The sequence below is a fragment of the Taeniopygia guttata genome, chromosome 32 (assembly GCF_048771995.1).
Source record: "Taeniopygia guttata chromosome 32, bTaeGut7.mat, whole genome shotgun sequence".
NCBI classification, from domain to species: Eukaryota; Metazoa; Chordata; class Aves; order Passeriformes; family Estrildidae; genus Taeniopygia; species Taeniopygia guttata.
Window position 1 is genome coordinate 2,382,258 of NC_133057.1, and position 19,205 is coordinate 2,401,462.

Genomic DNA, 19,205 nt, shown 5'->3' on the forward strand with positions numbered 1-19,205 from the left:
TACTACTTCCGATAAAGACTTTACTGAAGTGGCTAAATTTTGGATAGATTGTTCTATTTTTGCTAAATCTTCATCTACAGCCATCTGTAAACTTTGTAATTCCTGACTTTTTACTAGGGAGGCTATGCCTGTACCTGCTCCAACTCCACCCGCGATCAGCAGTGTAGCTAAGGTTACCAATGTAATTGGTTCTCGTTTTTGTATATTCAGGTCTCCTTCAAAGTGGCGTAACACTTCCTCAGAAGTGTGATAGATCAGACGAGGAACAATTATCACCTGTACGCAGAACTGAGATTGATCAAACAGGTTTAGGGATAGGCAAGGCGTTACTCCGATGTCTGAACAAACCCATTTAGCTCCTGGTGTCGGGATAGCCCATTTGTCTTTTCTATTCTTGTGTTTATTTATAGTTTTTGTAGTGATTATTGTCGTTTGGTTGCACAAAGGCTGATAATTTTTGGGCACTGTACCGATACATTTTCCTTGACCTGTAACTAATTGAATAGTAATTCCCTGCGTATGGTTTTTCTGGTCATTCCATGGGCATTCTCGTGGGTTTGAACCACTAGACCATTGAATCTTAGCTGGTTTTCCAATCACCTCAAAATATGGTGGTCTAACATTATAACATAACCAGCATTCCTTAGTTAAATTTGGTTTGCTTTCATTAAGGGCACGATAAGAGGCTTGCCTTAAATCCCATAAAGGGTCTTTGGATTTTAACACACCTGAATCCCTACCAGTCACCACGTCATTAGCTGTTCTATTTGTTATCGAGGGGTTTGGACAAGTGGTTGTAACACTTGCGGGGACTATCTTTTTCGTAGGGGAAATGGGTGAATTCAATACTTTATTCGGCCCAACAGGGAGTGAATCATGTGGTATTTTAACTTTCGTTATGAGAAAATGCCCTCCCCCGTCTTTAGGAATTCCTCCATAGACACGTATTCCCCATGTTAGTCCTACTAACCACTTGTCTCCTAAGGGCTGTATTACTTGAAATTTGATGCGGGTACAGACTTCCCTGTCTCGTGAAGCCACATAATCCACGTCACGCAGACCTGTAAGATCTACACCTGTTTGTTCAGGTACACATCCGTTAGGAGTCCAGGTTGCTTTTATATATTTATCAGGAGCCTTTACTGACCAGCCCGAGGCTATTGTTTCACATCCCCAATAGCCACAATAATAATGTCCGGGATAATTACAGTAAGACGGTCCAGAAGCCGGGCATATATAAAATGGAGGTCCTTTTCCACAATGTATCGGTACTAAATCACAAAGTTTTACTATGAATTCTGGTGGACCTGTGTTGCTAAAAGTGGCTATTGTTCTCGTTCCTTCCCAAGATATTAGTTCCCACTTGAATGGTTCATGTGGGTTTCCCCCTTCTGCCAGGGTTATTATCAATATCAAGACTAACTGTATACCAGGAAAAAGGGTGTCTGTCAATTTTACCAATTTATGTAAATTTTTACCATCCTGGGGAAGCTTTGTTGTTCCTGCTTTTGCGTCCCATTGTTCTGATTTTTTTCTCCACAGTCTGTTCCTCTTCTGCCTCGCCCGTCGACTCGGTTGCTCCGAGTCACGGGGTGCATCATCTTCTCGGCAGCAAGGGAATTCTTCAGGAGAACAGCTGTTTCGGGATTTCTGCCTGTTTACATAGGCTTCCCACTTTGCAGCTTGAACTAATGGGGCAAAGCAAGACACAGTTAGTACTTCCCTTCTACACTTTATAACCAAGATTTCAGCCACAAAGAGGACAGGTTCATTGGAATGGTAATAATATTATTGAGGGTATCCACATTCACAGCGTGTCCACCATTTATCCCGGCATACCTTATGCCTAAAACAAGCAAATGGATAACAACTGTAGTTTAAATCATTACAACTAATTCGTATAACTAGAGTACATATATTATTTACATCAGCATATCTTTCATATTCACTATTGTGTGGCTACATATGCTTAACAATTTCCTTCAGCACACGTTGTATGCTTCCATATATAATAGATAAAAAAGTAAATAATTATAGCAAATATAAACAGCAATACACACTTCATACCAAAAGGTAATGCAGCAAAAAAATCAAATAAAGTCTTTATCATTGCGTTATCTTTTCAGGGTTATCTTGGTGTCACCTGGAGTACTGATTACTTTCCAGTGGGGTCTCGTCACTGGGCCTTTAATGCGGCTGGCATGAGTCCATCCACGCTCAGCAGTCCGGACAGCTGTTTCTGTTGTCAACAAAACGAGATAAGGTCCCTCCCAATTGGGTTTTAGGGTTTCTTCCTTCCACACTTTAATCAATATCCAATCCCCAGGTTTAACTTTGTGTATTTTTAAGTCCAACGGGGGTCGTTGCACAATCAGTCCATGTTTCCAAAGCTGGTTACAATGTTCTGCTAATTGTGAAACATATTCATTAATCACACGGTCTCTAATTAAAACATTTGTTTGTGGGCTTTCAATTCTGTAGGACATTCCATACACCATTTCAAACGCTGATATTCCTACATCTGCTCGGGGTCTGGTTCTGAGAATTAATAGTGCCATAGGTAGGCATTTAATCCATGATAATTTGGTTTCTATCATTAGTTTAGTCAAAATAGTTTTAATTTCTCCATTCATCCTTTCAACTTTTCCTGAACTTTGTGGATGCCATGGTGTATGGTATTCCCACTTGATACCCAAGCTTTCTGTCAGATCTTAAACAATTTTTGACACAAAATGTGTTCCTCTGTCCGAGTCGATTACTTCAGGTACTCCATATCGAGGTATAATATGTTCAAGTAACACTTTAGTGACTTGGTTAGCGGTTGCCCTGGAGGTAGGAAAAGCCTCAACATAATGTGTTAAGTGATCCACCATTACTAATAAATATTTGTAACGCCCTACCCTAGGTAGTTCAGTAAAATCTACTTGTATATGTGAGAAAGGTCTGTATGCTGGGGAACGTCCCCCAAGAGGTCTCTGTTTTATGTTTTTTCGATTAACCTTTTGACAGGTCTCGCAGGCTGCCGTGACTGTCTTTGCTATATTATATACGCCTATACAGGCATACTGTCAATTGAAATGATCAACTAATGCCTGAGTTCCCCTGTGTGTTTTGCTGTGTATTTTTGAAAATATTTCAATTGCTATGCCCTTCGGCAAGACTTCTCTCCCATCTGGCAATATGTATTTCCCATCCTGTTCTTTAGCTCCCATTTGTTCTAGTTTTTCTTTTTCTGCAGACTCAAAACTCAAATTTTTACTAACAGGTACTTGTTGCATAGTAAGAATTATATTATAATTGCCTGCCACTCGTTTTGCTTCTGTATCAGCTGCATTATTTCCCCTAACTTGATAACTTGTACCTCGCTGGTGCCCCTTTATATGTACAACTGCTATTTTATTTGGCATTTTCAATGCCCCCAGAACTCGCCGAATTAATTCCTGGTGTACCAGCTCTTTTCCCTGTGAGTTAATGAATCCTCTTTCCTCCCATATTTTCCCAAAAGTGTGTACTACTCCAAACGCATAACGTGAGTCTGTATATATAGTTCCATCCTTTCCCTTCAGTGACACTAATGCTTTCCACAATGCATACAGCTCGCAAGCTTGTGCTGACCAGCTGGCACTCAGGGGGCCTGATTCTCTTATCTTAAATTCTCCTTTTTCCCACTTAACGATGGCATATCCAGACAATCGTTTACCTTCCACTATTCGTGATGACCCATCTATAAATAATACTTCTCCACATTGTAGTTCTTCTTCTTCTAAGTCTGACCTAATGCGTGTTTGTTGTTCAATTGTTTGAAAACAATTGTGCAATAGTTCATTACCTTCTCCTGGGTACAAAAATTCAGCGGGGTTAACTGCTCCAATAGTTTTTAAAGATAGTTTAGGGGATTCTATAAGTATTCCCTCATACTTTAGTAATCGGCTATCTGTAAGCCATTTTTCTGCCTTTTGTTGCAGCACTCCCCTGATGTTATGAGGCGCATATAAGACAACTTCTCCATTAAAAGTAATGCGATTTGTTTCCTCAAGTAACAGAGCAGCGGCAACAATGATTTGTAAACAGCTCGGCCAACCCCTGCTCACAGGGTCTAACAGCTTTGATAGGTATGCCACCGGTTTCCTTTGTCCGGCCCATTCCTGAGTTAACACTCCGAATGCCGTTCCTTCGTGTATGTTAACAAATAAATGGAAGGGCCTTTTTAAATCTGGGAGGCTTAAAACTGGTGCTTGACTTAGCTCCCTTTTGAGGCTGGCAAACTGCTCTTGATCCTGAGGAGTCCACTTGGGTATTTTTCCTTTAGGCAATTGTTCATATAAGAATTTAACTTTAGAGCTGTAGTTCTCTATCCATTGCCTACAATACCCAAATAGTCCTAATACCTGCCTAATTTGCCTCTTAGTGACAGGCATAGGTAATTCCAGAATTCCTTTAATGCGCTCTGGGTCTAATATTTTCTGGCCGTTAAACAGATAATGTCCCAGATATTTCACTTTTTCCTCCACAAATTGTAACTTTTCTTGTGATACCCGTAGTCCCTTTTGTGCAAGAAAGTTTAGAAGTCGAATGGTTTCTTTCTTTACATTCTCCTTATTATTCCCCGCTATGAGCAGATCATCTACATATTGTAACAGCACATTCCCCGTTTGTACCTGATATTCTGTTAAGAGTTCTTCTAGGGCCTGTCCAAACAGATTAGGGGATTCAGTGAACCCTTGGGGGAGCACGGTCCATCTTAATTGCTGTCTCTGGCCCGTCTCTATGTCTTCCCATTCAAAAGCAAAGTAATTACGGCATTCTTCTGCCAGCGGACAGGCCCAAAAGGCATCCTTTAAATCAATTACACTATACCAGGAATTATGTGGTCCTAGTTTGCTTAGCAATGTATATGGATTTGCTACTACAGGGAACCGGGTGACAGTTCTTTTGTTTATTTCCCTTAGATCATGTACGAGCCGATATTTCCCATTAGGTTTTTTTACAGGCAAAATGGGGGTGTTAAAAGGTGACATACAAGGCTCTAAGATTCCTTGTGCTAACAATCGATCAATTTCTGACTTCAATCCTCTCCGTCCTTCTAAGGATATGGGATATTGCCTTACCCTCACAGGTACGTGGGGTTCGGAAATTTGGATTTTAATTGGCGGCATTTCCAGTCTACCAATTGTGTCCGGAGAGTACCAAACATTGGGGTTAATTTGTTTTTGATCATCCACAGTCAAAGGATAAGCGGATACTGCCAATTCTTGATTTTTTACTTTAATTTCTAATTGCAGTTCAACAATTAAATCTCGTCCTAACAGATTAAATTCTGCTTCAGGGACGAGCAAGAGTTCACCCACTCCAAATTTATTTTCAGTTTCGAATATCACATTTTTAATTTTTCTCACCTTAAAGGGTTCCCCTTTTGCCCCAATAACTTGTACCTTTTCAGGGGAAACTTCATATCCCTCAGGTATTTGCTTAATAGTTGATTTCTCAGCCCCAGTGTCTACCAAAAAGGTGAACTCTTGTCTCTGGGGACCTATTTTTAATTTTATCAAGGGCTCACGGTGGCTCCGGTCCCCTAAAATATAGAGCCCCTGACTTTCCTATTCCGTTTTCAAATTTTCCTCATCCCTGATCCTTTCTCTGCAATTCTTCTTTATATGTCCCTTCTTTCCACAGTAAAAACAAGATCTCTGTTCCTTTTCTATTACTACTTTTCCTTGTTTCATCCTAGCAGATCTGTGTTCACCAGTTCGCCCTTTGCGGTCCTCTCTGACCGCTGCTACCATCATTCTTACTTGTCGCTTGCTGCTCTCTTCTTCCCGCCTTACGTAGACTTTCTGAGCTTCCCTCACTAATTCATCCAACCCTCTATTCTGCCAGTTTTCTAACTTTTCAATCTTCTTTCTGATATCTTCCCATGATTTTGCCACAAACTGAGTTTTGAGGAGCGCTTGTCCTACAGGATCGTTTGGGTTTACTCCAGAGTACAGCTGAACGGCTTTCCTCAGCCGTTCCAGCCATTCAGTAGGGCTCTCATCTTTCTTTTGCATTTCATTAAATGCTTTATTGATATTCTGCCCACGGGGTACTGCTTCCCTAATTCCCTGAATTATTATAGTTCTCAGGTCCTGCATATGAGTTCTATGAGCCGGATCCTGATTATTCCAATTAGGTCTTTGGAGTGGCCATTTAATATCTGCTCGAGGTCCCTGGGCATGCTGAGCATCCCACAGTCTCATTCCTGCTCGTCTAATCATATGTCTTTCCTCGGTAGTAAATAATTGACCAAGGATAGATTGCAACTCATCCCAAGTATAAAGGTTTGGTCCCAAAAATTGATCTAATCTTTCTGCTACTCCGAATGGGTCCTCAATTAAGTTTCCCATCTCGGTTCTTTTAAAATCTCGTAGGTCGGCAGAATTTAAGGGTACAGAAATATATCCAACCACAGGTTGAGGTCCACCCATAGGTACTTCCCTTAGGGGGTACATCTGAGCTGCCCCTCTTTGACTTCTAGTTACACGTCTAGGAGGGGGTGGGGACCCTTCTGATTCTGGTGGGGGAGTGGGCGCTCTAGGGATCTCTGGAGGGGCTGCGGGAACAGGAGGAGGAATGTAAGGAGGGAGGGTTAGAAGGATATCGTCTAACTCTTCCTTCTTTTTCTGGGGCTTAGTTTTTGTTTCTTTTAATGAATAAAGTCTAGCCCCCGGCTTTTCTAGCCACACTTCCGCATACAGACTCTCCTCTGGGTTAAAAGATTTTTTATTATTAACCCAGAGGTTTAATTGCTGTCTTACCCAATCTTCTTCTGACCCATAGACTGGCCAAATAACATTCTTAGAAATCTTCTTCCCTCCCCATATCTTAGTACAATATTCTATCATTTTTTGCTTATCTTTCCCTAGGGTTCCAGGGAAATACTTCCAATTATCTAAGATATATGCCAGAGGGGTATTCTTAGGTACAGAGGGTACCCCCCCCATGGGAGCCGAAGGCTTGCTGCCCTTCGCCCCCATCTTCTGGAATATCCACAAACACACACTCACTCGCTCCTCTTGTTCCTGCCCACTCCCTCGCGGGAGATGGAAAACGCAGTACTTAAGAGTCCACACTTGCTTGGTTCAGTATATCGAACCTCTCAGCCGTTATATTCCAGGAAACCCAATCCCGCCCGAACGGCAAACCCGCAAACAATTTCGCCGCGAACAGTTTCGCTCTGCGAATAATTTCGCAATATACTTACGCGTCCTGCATCTTCGTCCGGACTCCCGTGCACAGAATTTTTATGGGATTTTACCGGTTTTTTCCTTTGTTCATTATCCTAGATTTTAGGTTCGTCGGTAAGGTTTTGAGGAAAGCTGTTGATCACGGGGCCGCGAAAATATCGCGGGGCGCCTTTCCCCGGAGGATCAAAAGCCTACCCTTCCTTATCCGAGTCACGGCACCAGAAATTGTTATAAATTTGCGCCACAACGGAACATAATCCAATTAAGAATTTTATTAATTTACAGCAAGTAGGATATGAACAAAGGTAACAGCGCTGGGGAAGCAAATCCAAAAACTTCCAAAAATCCGAAGCTTTGGCTGCTCCGCCGATTTCACTCCAACTGTCTCCTTTTATTCCTATTTCTTCTTTTGTCTCCCTGGAATTTGCAAGTCAATTCCTGTCGTTATCTTGTGTTTGTTTAAGCAGTCCCCTAGTGTGAATGGTTGTTGTGGTCTTTATCTTCAGTCTCCGGTTGAAGTGCTTGTTATCTTATCTAGTATCAGCTGTGTCCGTTTGGTGTTTGCATACCTCCGTGGTCTAACTTTATCTCAATACCTCAGTCTGTATTTTTTTTCTCACAGTTGTCTAACTTTTACATATATCTTAATAAACAATATCCCACTCTGTAGTTTCTCACAATTGTCTAACCTTTACATATATCTTAATAAACACTATCCCAATCTGTAGTTTCTCACAATTGTCTAACCTTTACATATATCTTAATAAACACTATCCCAATCTGTAGTTTCTCACAATTGTCTAACCTTTACGTATATCTTAATAAACAATATCTCAATCTGTAGTTTCTCACACTGGAGAAGTCTCGGCTGGGAGAGAGCGCAGGGTGCAGCAGGGAACGACTCCTGTCCCTGAGCAGAGGGAGAAGCCGCGGGGGATGAGCTGAGCACGGCCCCATTCCCTGTCTCCTGCCCTGCCGGGGGAGGAGGTGCAGCTGGGAGCAGGGAGGCGTGGGGAAAGCTGCATTTAAGGCTCTGCACTGACTTCTCCTCATCCTGCTCTGAGTCTTTGGAGTTTTCTGCCAGAAATCTCTCCCCTCCCCCGCTCGCCCACAGGGCTTTGGGCGGGTTTCCCTTTTTGGGGGAAATGAAAGCGAAGCACCGATGCACTAATGAGGGGCAGGAGAAGGGAGGCTCCCGGGCTTCCCGCAGAGCCGGAGGCACGGAAGGCGCAGGGCCGGGAAAGCCGTGGCGGGAGGTGCGGAGAAGTTTGTTTGTGTGGGCAGCTCAATCCCGCCTCGGGCCCGGGCCCGTCCCGGGGCTGTTGCTCATCTCCGGCTTTGCCCTCACGCAGCGCGGGGGGCCCTGAGAGCGCGGGGCGAGTCTGGGCCGTGCGCAGAGCCCGCCCCCAGCTCGCTGCCATTGGCCGCTGGTGCCGTCAGTCGCGGTTGCGGCGCGCTGATTGGTGGGAGCGGGGCGCAGCACGGCCCCGGCGGCGGGCTGAGGGCGGCCGTGGGCGGGCAGCGGCGCCATTGGCGCCAGGAGCGTCTGTGCGGGCCCGGGAGCGGCGGCAGCGGCCGGAGCGCGGTGAGGCGGCGGCGGCGGAGCTCGGAGGCGGCCCCGGCGCAGGTGGGAGCCGCGCTGGGTTCTGCGGGGGCTCGGGGCTGGCTGCGGGCGGAGGGGGCGGCAGGGGGCTGCGGCGGGTCGGTGGTGCCGTGTCCGGCCCGTGCCGGCCCCGGGCTGAGGGCGCGGCGGGAGCGGCTGCCCGCGGTCTCCTTCCCGCCGGGGCCTGGGCAGGAGCCGCTGCCGGAGCAGCGCTGGCTCGGCCCGGCTGCTGTGGGTAGGACCGAGGGGGCTGCCCCGCGGCCGGGAGCGTGCGGGGAAATTCCCGTCGCCGGAGGTTTCTGTGGCCGGAGGAGAGTGAGGAGTCCTGTAAAAGTGACTTTATTGCCGAGCAGGGGGAGAGGCCGTGGGGCATTTGCCGTGCGCTCTCTGCCATGGTTGTAGTCCGCAGCCTCCTTTTTATCCTCATTTTCCCGGCCACATCTCCCTCTGCCTTTGCCCACGGGCTGAGGTCCTTGGAAGGTTCAGACTTCCCGATGCGCCTGCTGCCTGTCCTCGTTAATATGCACCCTCCTTTTGTATACCAGCCGATATTCATGGCTCTGTTAAGTCTTTGTTCTTCTCCTCGAAGTTTGGGAATGTAGTGGGACTTTGAGCAGCTGTCTGGGTCAATTTTTGACATTTATTGGAACTGAGGGTTTCTCCCGTAGCTTCCTTATCTACAAGTGCCTGGCTCTCTCTCCAGGCAGATTCACTCCTTGACTCTGTTTTGTTCTTCCCGGGTCCTCTTTGTTTTTGGGATTACTCTCGGTGCCCTCATTCCCTGTCCTTTTGTAGCCGTTTGTGGATCAGGAGGCCTGGCTGCCACCTGCATGCCCTGGCTCAGCTGCTGGATGAGCTGCACTGCCAAGGTGTGGAGCATGGTAAAAAGATGAGAGTTGCTGCAGCACAGAAGAGGAGAAGCAGCATTCGTTTAACCCCTGGTGTGCCGGGGAGCCACGAAAGTGTGTCCCATTCCCATCCTTTCCATGTTTGGACCAATACATAAACTGTTCACCTATTTCATTTTTTATCTTTCTCAGGACTTTACCTTTGTCGTCTCTTTGCCAACAGCAGTTTGAATCATTTAGTTCTCCACAAACTCCTCCTTTTTCTGCTCACAGATAATCTGTTCCCATCCCCTGGTGAAATGTTGTGTTCCTCTTTCAGTGGATTGGTCAGCAGGAAGGTCAGGAGCTGGAGCTGTCTGGTTGGTTCTTCTTTTGAGGACAGCTTTTAATCTAATTATGCCATTGAAATGATAAATGAGTTCTCTGTCTCCTGATATGAATTGGTTTGGGTTCCCAGGAGCTGGTCTGTGGTGTTGTAGGGTTTGTTCTGGTGGCCCTTCATCTTTTCCCCATTTCTGGGTGCTCCCTCAAGCTGGGGCTGCATCAATGACTGCATTTTTCTAAATACAGCATCAAATACTTGAATTCCAACTGATTTCCCTGAACTTGTTCTAGCAAAAGCCCCAGTGCTCTGATACACCCTGTACAGCACAGACAGTGGCAGCAGATGTTGGAGTGGGCAGGGGGATGATCCCCCCCTTATTTTAGTGAAGTTTTCACAACATTCTCCATTTGCTGTTTCCCTTTGCAGCCTCAGCCATTTCTGTTTCAGAGTCAGATCCTCACCATGGGCTCTGCCTTCAGCTGTGCAGATTCCATCTGTGCAAGCAGGCAGAGCTTGGGGTGAGGGGCAGAGGGAATCAGCCAATTCCTGCCCCAGGCCAGAAGAGCCAGGTATATTGTCCCCATTCTGCCCCAGCAGTGTTGATTTGCATTTCTAATGCTCCTCTCCTGGGTGCCTGGAATGCAGCTTCTCTTCCAGAGCAGCTTCAGCAGCCTCACATGTGCCCCCCTCCCCCAACCTGCTGCTTTTTCTTTTTTTTTTTTTTTTTTCAAATCTTCTATTTTTTTTTCCTTCAAATCTTCTATTTATGAGTTAAAGGGTCACCTTCAAATCTCTTCTAGCTTCACAAAATGTTGCCTTAAGGTGAACGTCGAAAAACCCAGACCAAAATTTTTCTATCTCTAAGAGCCACACACAAACATACACAAAAAATTTCCAAGTCAATTAAATTTTTTCTCCTTCTTCTCGAAGTAAAAACTCATTCTCTCATCCCTGACCCAAACCTAATCAGCAATATAGAAGTAGGAGTAAATTAAAAATACTCTAATGCTCTAAACTTAGCACTGAAACTGCAGGAAAAAGAAAAACTCCAACAATATGTTTATTGTTAGAGTCAAGGCATTCCTTGATTCTGGACAGGATGTGCAACAGAAATCATTCCATCCCCACACAGCCCGGGTGTGCAGAGAAAATCGTTCCATGACACCTAAAGTATCAGTAAAATATATTGGAGTATATAATAAATAAAATACTATCGGAGTAAAAGCTCCGTGGCTTTTACTAGATTTTTCCCAAACTTGATACAGTCAGAACCAGTCTAAATTCACTGGTTTAATGTTCCAACGTTTCAAGTTGTGCTGTTTTTAGTATTTGGTTTCCTATTGGACCCGGATTTCTTTGGTTCTGCTGTTAATGAGGTGGGAAGTGCTGATTTCCTTCTCAGCCTTTTGCAGACCAGGTGTCTGCAGCCCTGGCAGTGTCTGGGGTATGTGTTGGTTGCTGTTTGCTGCTGGGGTTGATGTGTTGCTGCTGGGCGTTATCTTTGTGGGTATCTTTTGGGCCATTCCCAGTGTGTTGAGGTGTTAAACTCATCTCCATTGAGTGGTGCAACATCCCTTAACAAAGCCTTTAACATTTCTTTCCCCAGGGCCAAGGCAAAGCAAGCCAGAGTAGAGAAATCAAAGGTTAACAATGTTAAAGTCTATGAGCTGGTGTATTTTCCATCAATGCCATGGCAGGCAGGGCAGTGTGTGAGTGTAAGTGAGAGCCAGAGTGGAATTGTCCCGAGCTCTTGCCCAGCAGCTGTGGCAGGGCAGGCCCAGAGAGCGCTGAAGCTGCAGCAGTGGCAGCAAGGGCTGTCCCCGGTGGCTGGAGCTGCCAAAGGAGGGTGGCCAGGCCGAGGATTTCAGCAGAGGATGTGTGGGCAGGCCCAGGGCCTTGCCCCGCTGTGGAGCCCTGGCTGCTGCTGCGCTGCCTTCAGTGCAGCTCAGTGGGGGCCTCCCATCCTCCTGCTGCAGGTGGGAAGTGCAAATCTCCGGGGCTGCAGAGACCTGGAGCCGAGGCTGAGGGGTCCCCCCCGTGCTCAGCTGTGCTGGCGGCTGTTTCTGGCCTCGGGGCCACTTGGCACGGGCCACGCCACTTGGCCACCAGTGGGGCTGCTCTGCACTCCTTAGGCAGGAGCCGATGTCCTGCTTGGATGTTGGCAACAGCAAAGTGCCAAGGCAGCTCTGTGCCAGCCCAGCTTCCTGGGGGAGAGATGGCACCAGAGACAGGATTCTGGGCACAGACTGCTTCAAATGTGCATCCCTTATCTCCACCCTGCACTAGGTGGAGAATTACCAGGTAAAGGAATTCCCGAGATCAATTGCAAGGGGAAATAATTGAATATCTGCCCTGGGTCTGGCTCTTCTTCTTGCCCAAGCCAATGGCAAAAGCCGTACCCGTGGCATCTTGGTTTCTATCCCCAGCTTCCAAAGGTGTTTCTTTCCATCCCCTTTCATTCTTTGCACCCAGCCTGAGCTCTGGGGATGCCAGGGGTTCTGGAGGTCCCATTGTATTCCTAAAGCTGCCATAACCCCCTGGAGGATCTTTCCTGGAAAATGAGTTCTGCTGTCTGAGTCTGTTGCTTCCATAATCCCTTTCATATTAATTACTCCTTTTAGAAATACCTTAAGAAGTGATCCAGTGGCTGCTGAGCAATCAGAATTGCTTTTGCCCCCCTGTTAGGTGAGATGGTGTCACCAGAAGATATTGAAGCCTTCCTGCTCAGGGCATTCAGTGCCAGGCTCTTACAAGCACACACAGCTGTGCCGGTTGAGCTGACCATGGGGGGTAACCTGGGCTTTGTCTGATTCCCTTTCCTCAATAACAGCGTGCTTGGAACTCTTTTCCCTTCTGCTGCCCTTGAAGAGCCATCCCCAAAGACATTTTCTGCCTCAGGCCAGGCAATGTCTCCTGAATCTCCCCCAGGCTGGGTCTGGAGCTGTGTCACTGGAATGCAGTGCTGGGTTTCTTCCCAGCCCCTCTGGGGGCTGTTCAAACAGGAGGCTGGGTTAAACCCTTCCCCTGTCCTCAGTTCTGAATCCTCCTGTGCCACTGAACAAGTTTCACACTGTAATAACCGAGCACTGCTCATCCATTGCGAGGCTCTTTTGGTTATCAAAGCTTGAACTTGATGGCAGACTGGAACAGTTGGAGATGCTGTTGTCATCAGGTTTTGGGCCTCGGTTCCTGTTGAAGCTGTGGCTGCACAATTCTGCAGGCAATGAGGCCACTCTGGCCACTGGGTGAAACATTTTGGCCCAAGATTTCCTTTGGCATGGCCCTGTTGAACATTCACCTACAATTTTAATTTCTTTTCTGAGTCTGGAAGAGCCACAGCTGATGCATCAAGATTTTTGGCTTTTCATTTTCCCAAGTTTTGCTCTCTTTCTCCTGTCCATACCACAGCATAGATGCTGTCTGGAGTTAAAAAGTCCTACAGTGTTCTGGCTGGAACAAGGCAGGCTGTGTAATTCCCTATTAATCCTCAGAATTTTAGCAGCTCCTTTTTGGTCCTGGGAAAAGTTACTTCTGATATTGGCCTGATCCTCTCTGTGTCAATCCACCAGGAATCTTCAGTCCCAATATGTCCGAATATTTAACCTTTTTCTTCACCGTTTGCCTTTTTCTACTACTTCTTCTTGTGCTCCTCATTGGAGCCATCAGATTCCCTGTGTGGCAGGATAGGAGTGCTGTAGGGAGACATCCCTGGCTCCAAAAGCCCTGCCTTTAGCAGGGACTCCATACCAGGCTGTGAGCCCTTCCTTCCCTCCCCTGGAACAGGGTGTTGCTTTTAGCCCCCACTTGTCCTGGTTGCTTCCAAGTAATTTGGAGAGGCTCCACATCAAATTTTCCCTCTTTCCCTGGGGCTGCCCACACCTCTGGGTTCCCTTCAGCACAGGCCTTGCCAGACATTTGACACAAAGGTACAGCAGCAATAGCCTCTGTATCACCTTTTACAGTATTACAATGCCACCATCAAATTCCTTCCTAGTTAATAACAATCACAGCAGGAAGAGAAAGAAATTAGTTTATTTCAAACCTATCTCCCACAGCTCCTAATTGAACAAATGATACCAGCTCAGCTTTCCCATTTATTCCCTTAATAATGGAAACACTCTTTTACAGTTTTCTCTCCTTAGGTGTAAGATTCAGAGTGGATGGAGAGGCCCCTGTGTCCATCAGGAGAGGCCTCCTCTGGATGCAGACCCAGCCTGGATGTTCTCCAGGGCTGCAGTGTGGTGGGTCCCCGGTGGGATGGGAGCTCAGAGAGCCCTGACAATCCATGTCCATGCAGGGGTGGACTCGCTCCTCCTGAGGGTGCTGCTGTCTGTGCTTGCAGTGTCCTTGTGGGCTGCAGCTGGAGCCCTGACTCCTTCCCAGGGGCTGTTTAGGTGGGCTCTGCCCTGGCCAGGAGGGCAATGCCTCTGCCAGGTGCTTGTGGCCGACGCCGTCCCCTGGGTGCTGGGGCCCCCTTGGGCCCTGGGGTTGGTCCCTCAGGGGCTGTGGGAACTCTGCCATGGCCTTTGCCTTTAGCTTGGCCTTTTGCTCATCCCTCCTTGCCTTCAGCAGCTTGCTTCCACAAGCACCCGTTCTTCTGGAAGTTCATGAATAGAGCAGGGCCTTGGCTGAGCAGCAGTCTGTGTCATCAATTAATAACATTTTCTGAAACCAAGGCTTCTCCTGTCACTTACTTACATGAAAGTTGCTTGACCCTATCTCCGAGGAGATTCAGAGCATCTGTTTGTAAAGACACTTTGCTCTTGTTCTTTTCATGGGGGTCCCCCGTTTGTGGGACATCCCCCCTGGAGCAGGGTGTCCCCTCTTTGCTGCAGGCGCAGCCCTCAGGCAGAGCTCAGCCAATCAGAGCCCGCGGCGCTGATGACTCACCAGTTGCCAGGCAGACTCGCAGCTCCCCGCGTTCCCCACCTGGACCCCACCTGCGCCCCCCCGTCGGCCCCATCGCCCCCCGAGGGGAATTTGGGGAGGTGGGAGTGGGGCAGCGCCAAGGCCGGGCCCCCCCGCGCTGTCCTGGCGGGAGCGGCTGCAGTGGGGACCGAGTGCGGGCGGGAGCGGCCGAGAGCCCAGCGCTGCCCCAGCCCGACCTGCCCCAGCTCCATCCCTGCCCCTCGGCTGGGATGCTGTGGGTCTGGGGGGAAGAGGGAGCCGGCAGTGGGTGCTGGGCCTGGGGGCAGGAGGAGAAGGGAAAGAGAAGCAGGCTTGAGGAACAGAATGGTCAAACGATGTAGGTGGCAGGAGAAGGTGGGATTGTGCAGGAGAATGAGGAATAGTAGGAGAAAGAGGAGTGTGAGGAAGAGGAGAGACACAGGCGGAGAAAGAGGAGCAGAAAGAGGAAGCAGCAGAAGGTTCCACCCCTCCCTGTATCTGCAGCCTCCCTCCAGCCCCAGGAGCGTTTCTCCCCCCACATGCAGCAGGTGACTGTAGAGAGGGATCCAGGATTTTCACGGGGTGAATCTTGGTGTTTCTGAGCTTTCTTGGGCTAAATGTTGGTGCTTTGGTTTTATGTGGCAGCTGAATCTTTATGTTTTGGAGGAGGTTTTTGCTGACTTGTGATGTTTGGGGAGTTTTTTGATCTGTATCTTGAAGTTTGTGGGATTTTTGGGCTAAATCTTGGTGTTTTGGAGGTTCTTACAGACACAAGATTCCCAATGACTTCTTGAGATGAACTTGGGCAAGGAGGAACCTCCAGTCCAAGGTGCTCTCCTCTTGTTTTTTTCCCCAAACCAGGATTTGTCATTCCCTGGGCGTGTCTGGATGGAGGAGGAGGAAAAGCCCCGGAGATGCTGCAGGAGGAGGAGCTGCAAACCCAGCCCAGGGAGCTGCGGGGAGGAAAGAGCCCCCCTGAGCCAGGAAGGCGGGCGGAGATCCAGCCGGAGCTCGGAGCTGGTGGAGGAGCCTCATGGCAGGGAGAAGCCCCACAAGTGCTTGGAATGTGGGAAGGGTTTCAGTCGGAGCTACCACCTGATCGAGCACCAGAGGATCCACACTGGGGAGAGGCCCTATGAGTGCTTGGAATGTGGGAAGGGTTTCAGCCAGAGCTACCACCTGATCGAGCACAAGAGGATCCACACTGGGGAGAGGCCCTACGAGTGTGGGGAGTGTGGGAAGAGGTTTCGGACCAGCTCCCATCTCCTCAGACATGAGCGGATTCACACAGAGGAGAGGCCCTTCCGCTGCCCCGACTGCGGGAAGGGCTTCAAGCTAAACTCCAACCTCACCGTGCACCGGCGCATTCACACCGGGGAGAGGCCCTACGAGTGTGGGGAGTGTGGGAAGGGTTTCAGAGACATGTCTGGCCTGATCGAGCACCAGGTGATCCACACTGGGGAGAGGCCCTACGAGTGCTTGGAATGTGGGAAGAGCTTTGGGCAGAGCTCAAACCTGAGAGCACACCAGCGCATCCACACTGGGGAGAGGCCCTACGAGTGTCCCCAGTGTGGGAAGAGGTTTCGGACCAGCTCCCATCTCCTCCTACATGAGCGGATTCACACAGAGGAGAGGCCCTTCCGCTGCCCCGACTGCGGGGAGGGCTTCAAGCTAAACTCCCACCTCACTGAGCACCGGCGCATTCACACCGGGGAGAGGCCCTACGAGTGTGGGAAGTGTGGGAAGAGCTTCTCACAGAGATCAACCTTGACCCAACACCAACGGAGGCACCAGTAGGGAAGCCCTGTGAGTGCCCCGAGTGAGGGAAGAGCTTGGAGTGAGGGAAGAGAGTGAGGGAAGAGCTTGGAGTGAGGGAAGAGAGTGAGGGAAGAGCTTGGTGCGCTGCTCCAGCTCCATCCCCCATGGGAGGATCCGGGCTGTATGATCCCCAGTGACCCCCGTTGGGCAGAGCCCTGCTGATCCGTGGTCCTGGTGATCCATGCTGGGTGTGGGGAAGGTGTTGGCTTCTTCTCCTTGTGCTGCTGTGATTTGGGTGGGTTCCCATGGATGGGGGATGGGAGGTGAGTGGGGGGTCCTGGCGCACTGTGGGGGGCTCATAGCTCGGGGGGTCCCAGCGCTTTGGGGGAGTCAGGGAAGGGGGGAAGCAGTGAATGGGGGGGGTCTCAGTAAATTGGGGGGGACGCTGATGATAACAGGGGGTCCTGGGAGACAACGGGGGGGAAAGGACCAAACCCTAAGGGACTCCCCTGGTGCTGGTTAACCCCCCGTGCCCCCCCAGCCCTTGGGGTCCCCACAGTCCCTGCACTGTTCCTGGGGGTCCCGCGGCTCTGGGGGGGTCAAAGCGGAGGGGATGGAACCTCCGTCATGGATGGGGGGCACAAAGGGGGTCCGGGCCCAGTGCTCCGGGGGGTTGGTGCATGAGGGGGGCCCGGTCCTGTCCCGGTGCATGGGGGTGGCGCTGCCTGGGGGGTCCCGGTGCTTGGGGGGTTCCCAGGGTTCAAGGGGGGTCCGGTCCCTATCCCGGTGCTTGGTGAGGGGGGGGGCAGTGCCCGGGGGGCTCCCACTGCTCGGAATTGGGGGTGTCAGAATCCAGGACATCCCTCTGGCTGCCCTGGATGGCTCCAGACCCTGGCAGGGGCCTTGGAGACCTTGGCACGGTGTCAAGAGCACCGGTGGCTGTGGTTTTAGCCCCTGGAGAAAACTGCCAACTTTGTATGAGGAATTACAAGGCACAAGGGTTTGAGTAGTGTGGTAGGTGAATTAACACAGGGTGGAAAAGTAGAATTTTAACATTTTAAAATACGGGGTTCAATGGGACAAGGTGGAGGGATCTGGGTGTGTCCTGACCTTCTTCTCCTTCTTTTTGCCCTCCATGTCTTGCTGTGATGGTGACACTTTTCTGTTGGTTGAAGGTAGAGACACACTGTCCAACATAAATGATAGATATTGGCACGTTATTGTAAACACAGTACAGTAGTTTTTAGTGTAGAAGGCAAACAGCGCCCTGAGGGCAGGGAGACTGCCACAGACCGACCTGCTAGACAGAGCTCAGCAGAGCGGACAAAGCTGTTAGAGAAAAGGGAAAATAAAAAGCCCTGAGAAGCAAAGCTCCGCATCTCGACTCCTTCTCTGCCCGCGCGGGCTGGGAGAAAAGGACTTTTCACAATCTCGGGGTCATCTCGACCCCCAGAAAACCGAGAGGGGGTCTCCACTCGTCCCAGGGCCCGGTGAGGGGGGTCAGTGCTCGAGGGGGGTTTGGGGGCACTGAAGGGGGTGCGGGTGCGGTTTTTGGGGGGTCCCGGCGCCCCCCGGGGCAGGGTCAGTGCTCAGCAGCGGGGGCTGCCTGGGGACCCCCCCGGCCCCCAAATCACAGCCGGGTCTCCTGCAAGGCACTGAGGGGAGGTTCGTTCACCCCCCCGCCCCCACCAGCGTCACCACACACCTTCCCAAAGTGTCCCCAAGTGCTCCCAAAGTGCCCTCAGAATGTCCCCGAGTCTCTGCAGAGGTGACACCAGCCTGATGACGGCCCAGTGGTGATGTTGCTCTGTGCACAGCAGCCTCGGGATGTCCTCCATGGCTCTTTGGCACCGCTCGGCCACTGCACAGCCACCGTGGCCAGGAGAGGGACAGAAGAAGAGGGTGTTGATGTCCCCAAGTGTCCCCAGCAGGTGACGCGTGGCCAGGCGGGCACTGGCCTCCCACAGCTGCTCAGCCTCGGCCGCTGTGGCCACCGAGGCCGCACAGAAATCAGGGGACACCTCCACTGTCCCCTCCAGGGCAGCCTCGATGTCCCTGAGCCGGCGCTGCAGCTCCCAGGGGAAGGCAGTGGCTTTGTCACACGCGGCCACCAAGTCCCCCAGCAGCCCCAGGTACAGCTCCAGCCGCTGTCCCCTCCCGGTGGCCGCATCCCTGCAGGCGTCGCGGGGCTCGGTGGCCGCCTTGGCCAGCCGGGCCCAGCTGTCCATGAGCCTGTCCAGCACACGCCTGGCGCTGGCCAGGGCTCTCACACAGGCCCAGGTGGTCCCTGAGGTGTCCCCGAGGTTGGCCAGGGTCCAGCCCAGGGAGGGGACAGGGCGGTGGCCCAGGGAGGGGACATGGTAGTGGCGCAGGGCGTCCTGGAGGTGAAAGATCAAGGTCCCCACAGCCACCCGCAGGAACTCTGGGGACACGGCCAGCAGCACGTCCCTGTGCGGCCTGGACACGGTGGCCATCAGTTCTCTCAGGGTGGCCACCAGCTCGCCCAGTGTGGCCACCACGGCCACCATCGCCTCCAGCAGCTGGTGGGGGGACAGCTGGGG

At 50.2% G+C, this 19,205-nt stretch overlaps 1 protein-coding gene across 1 annotated transcript; it reads left to right on the forward strand.

Moving 5' to 3' along the window:
• Positions 1-15,759: 15,759 nt before the first annotated feature.
• LOC115492352 (uncharacterized) lies at positions 15,760-16,710 on the forward strand. Its single transcript, XM_072920512.1, has one exon. It carries the CDS (start codon positions 15,775-15,777, stop codon positions 16,681-16,683), a length of 909 nt encoding a protein of 302 aa, XP_072776613.1. The 5' UTR covers positions 15,760-15,774; the 3' UTR covers positions 16,684-16,710.
• The last annotated feature ends 2,495 nt before the right edge of the window (positions 16,711-19,205 follow it).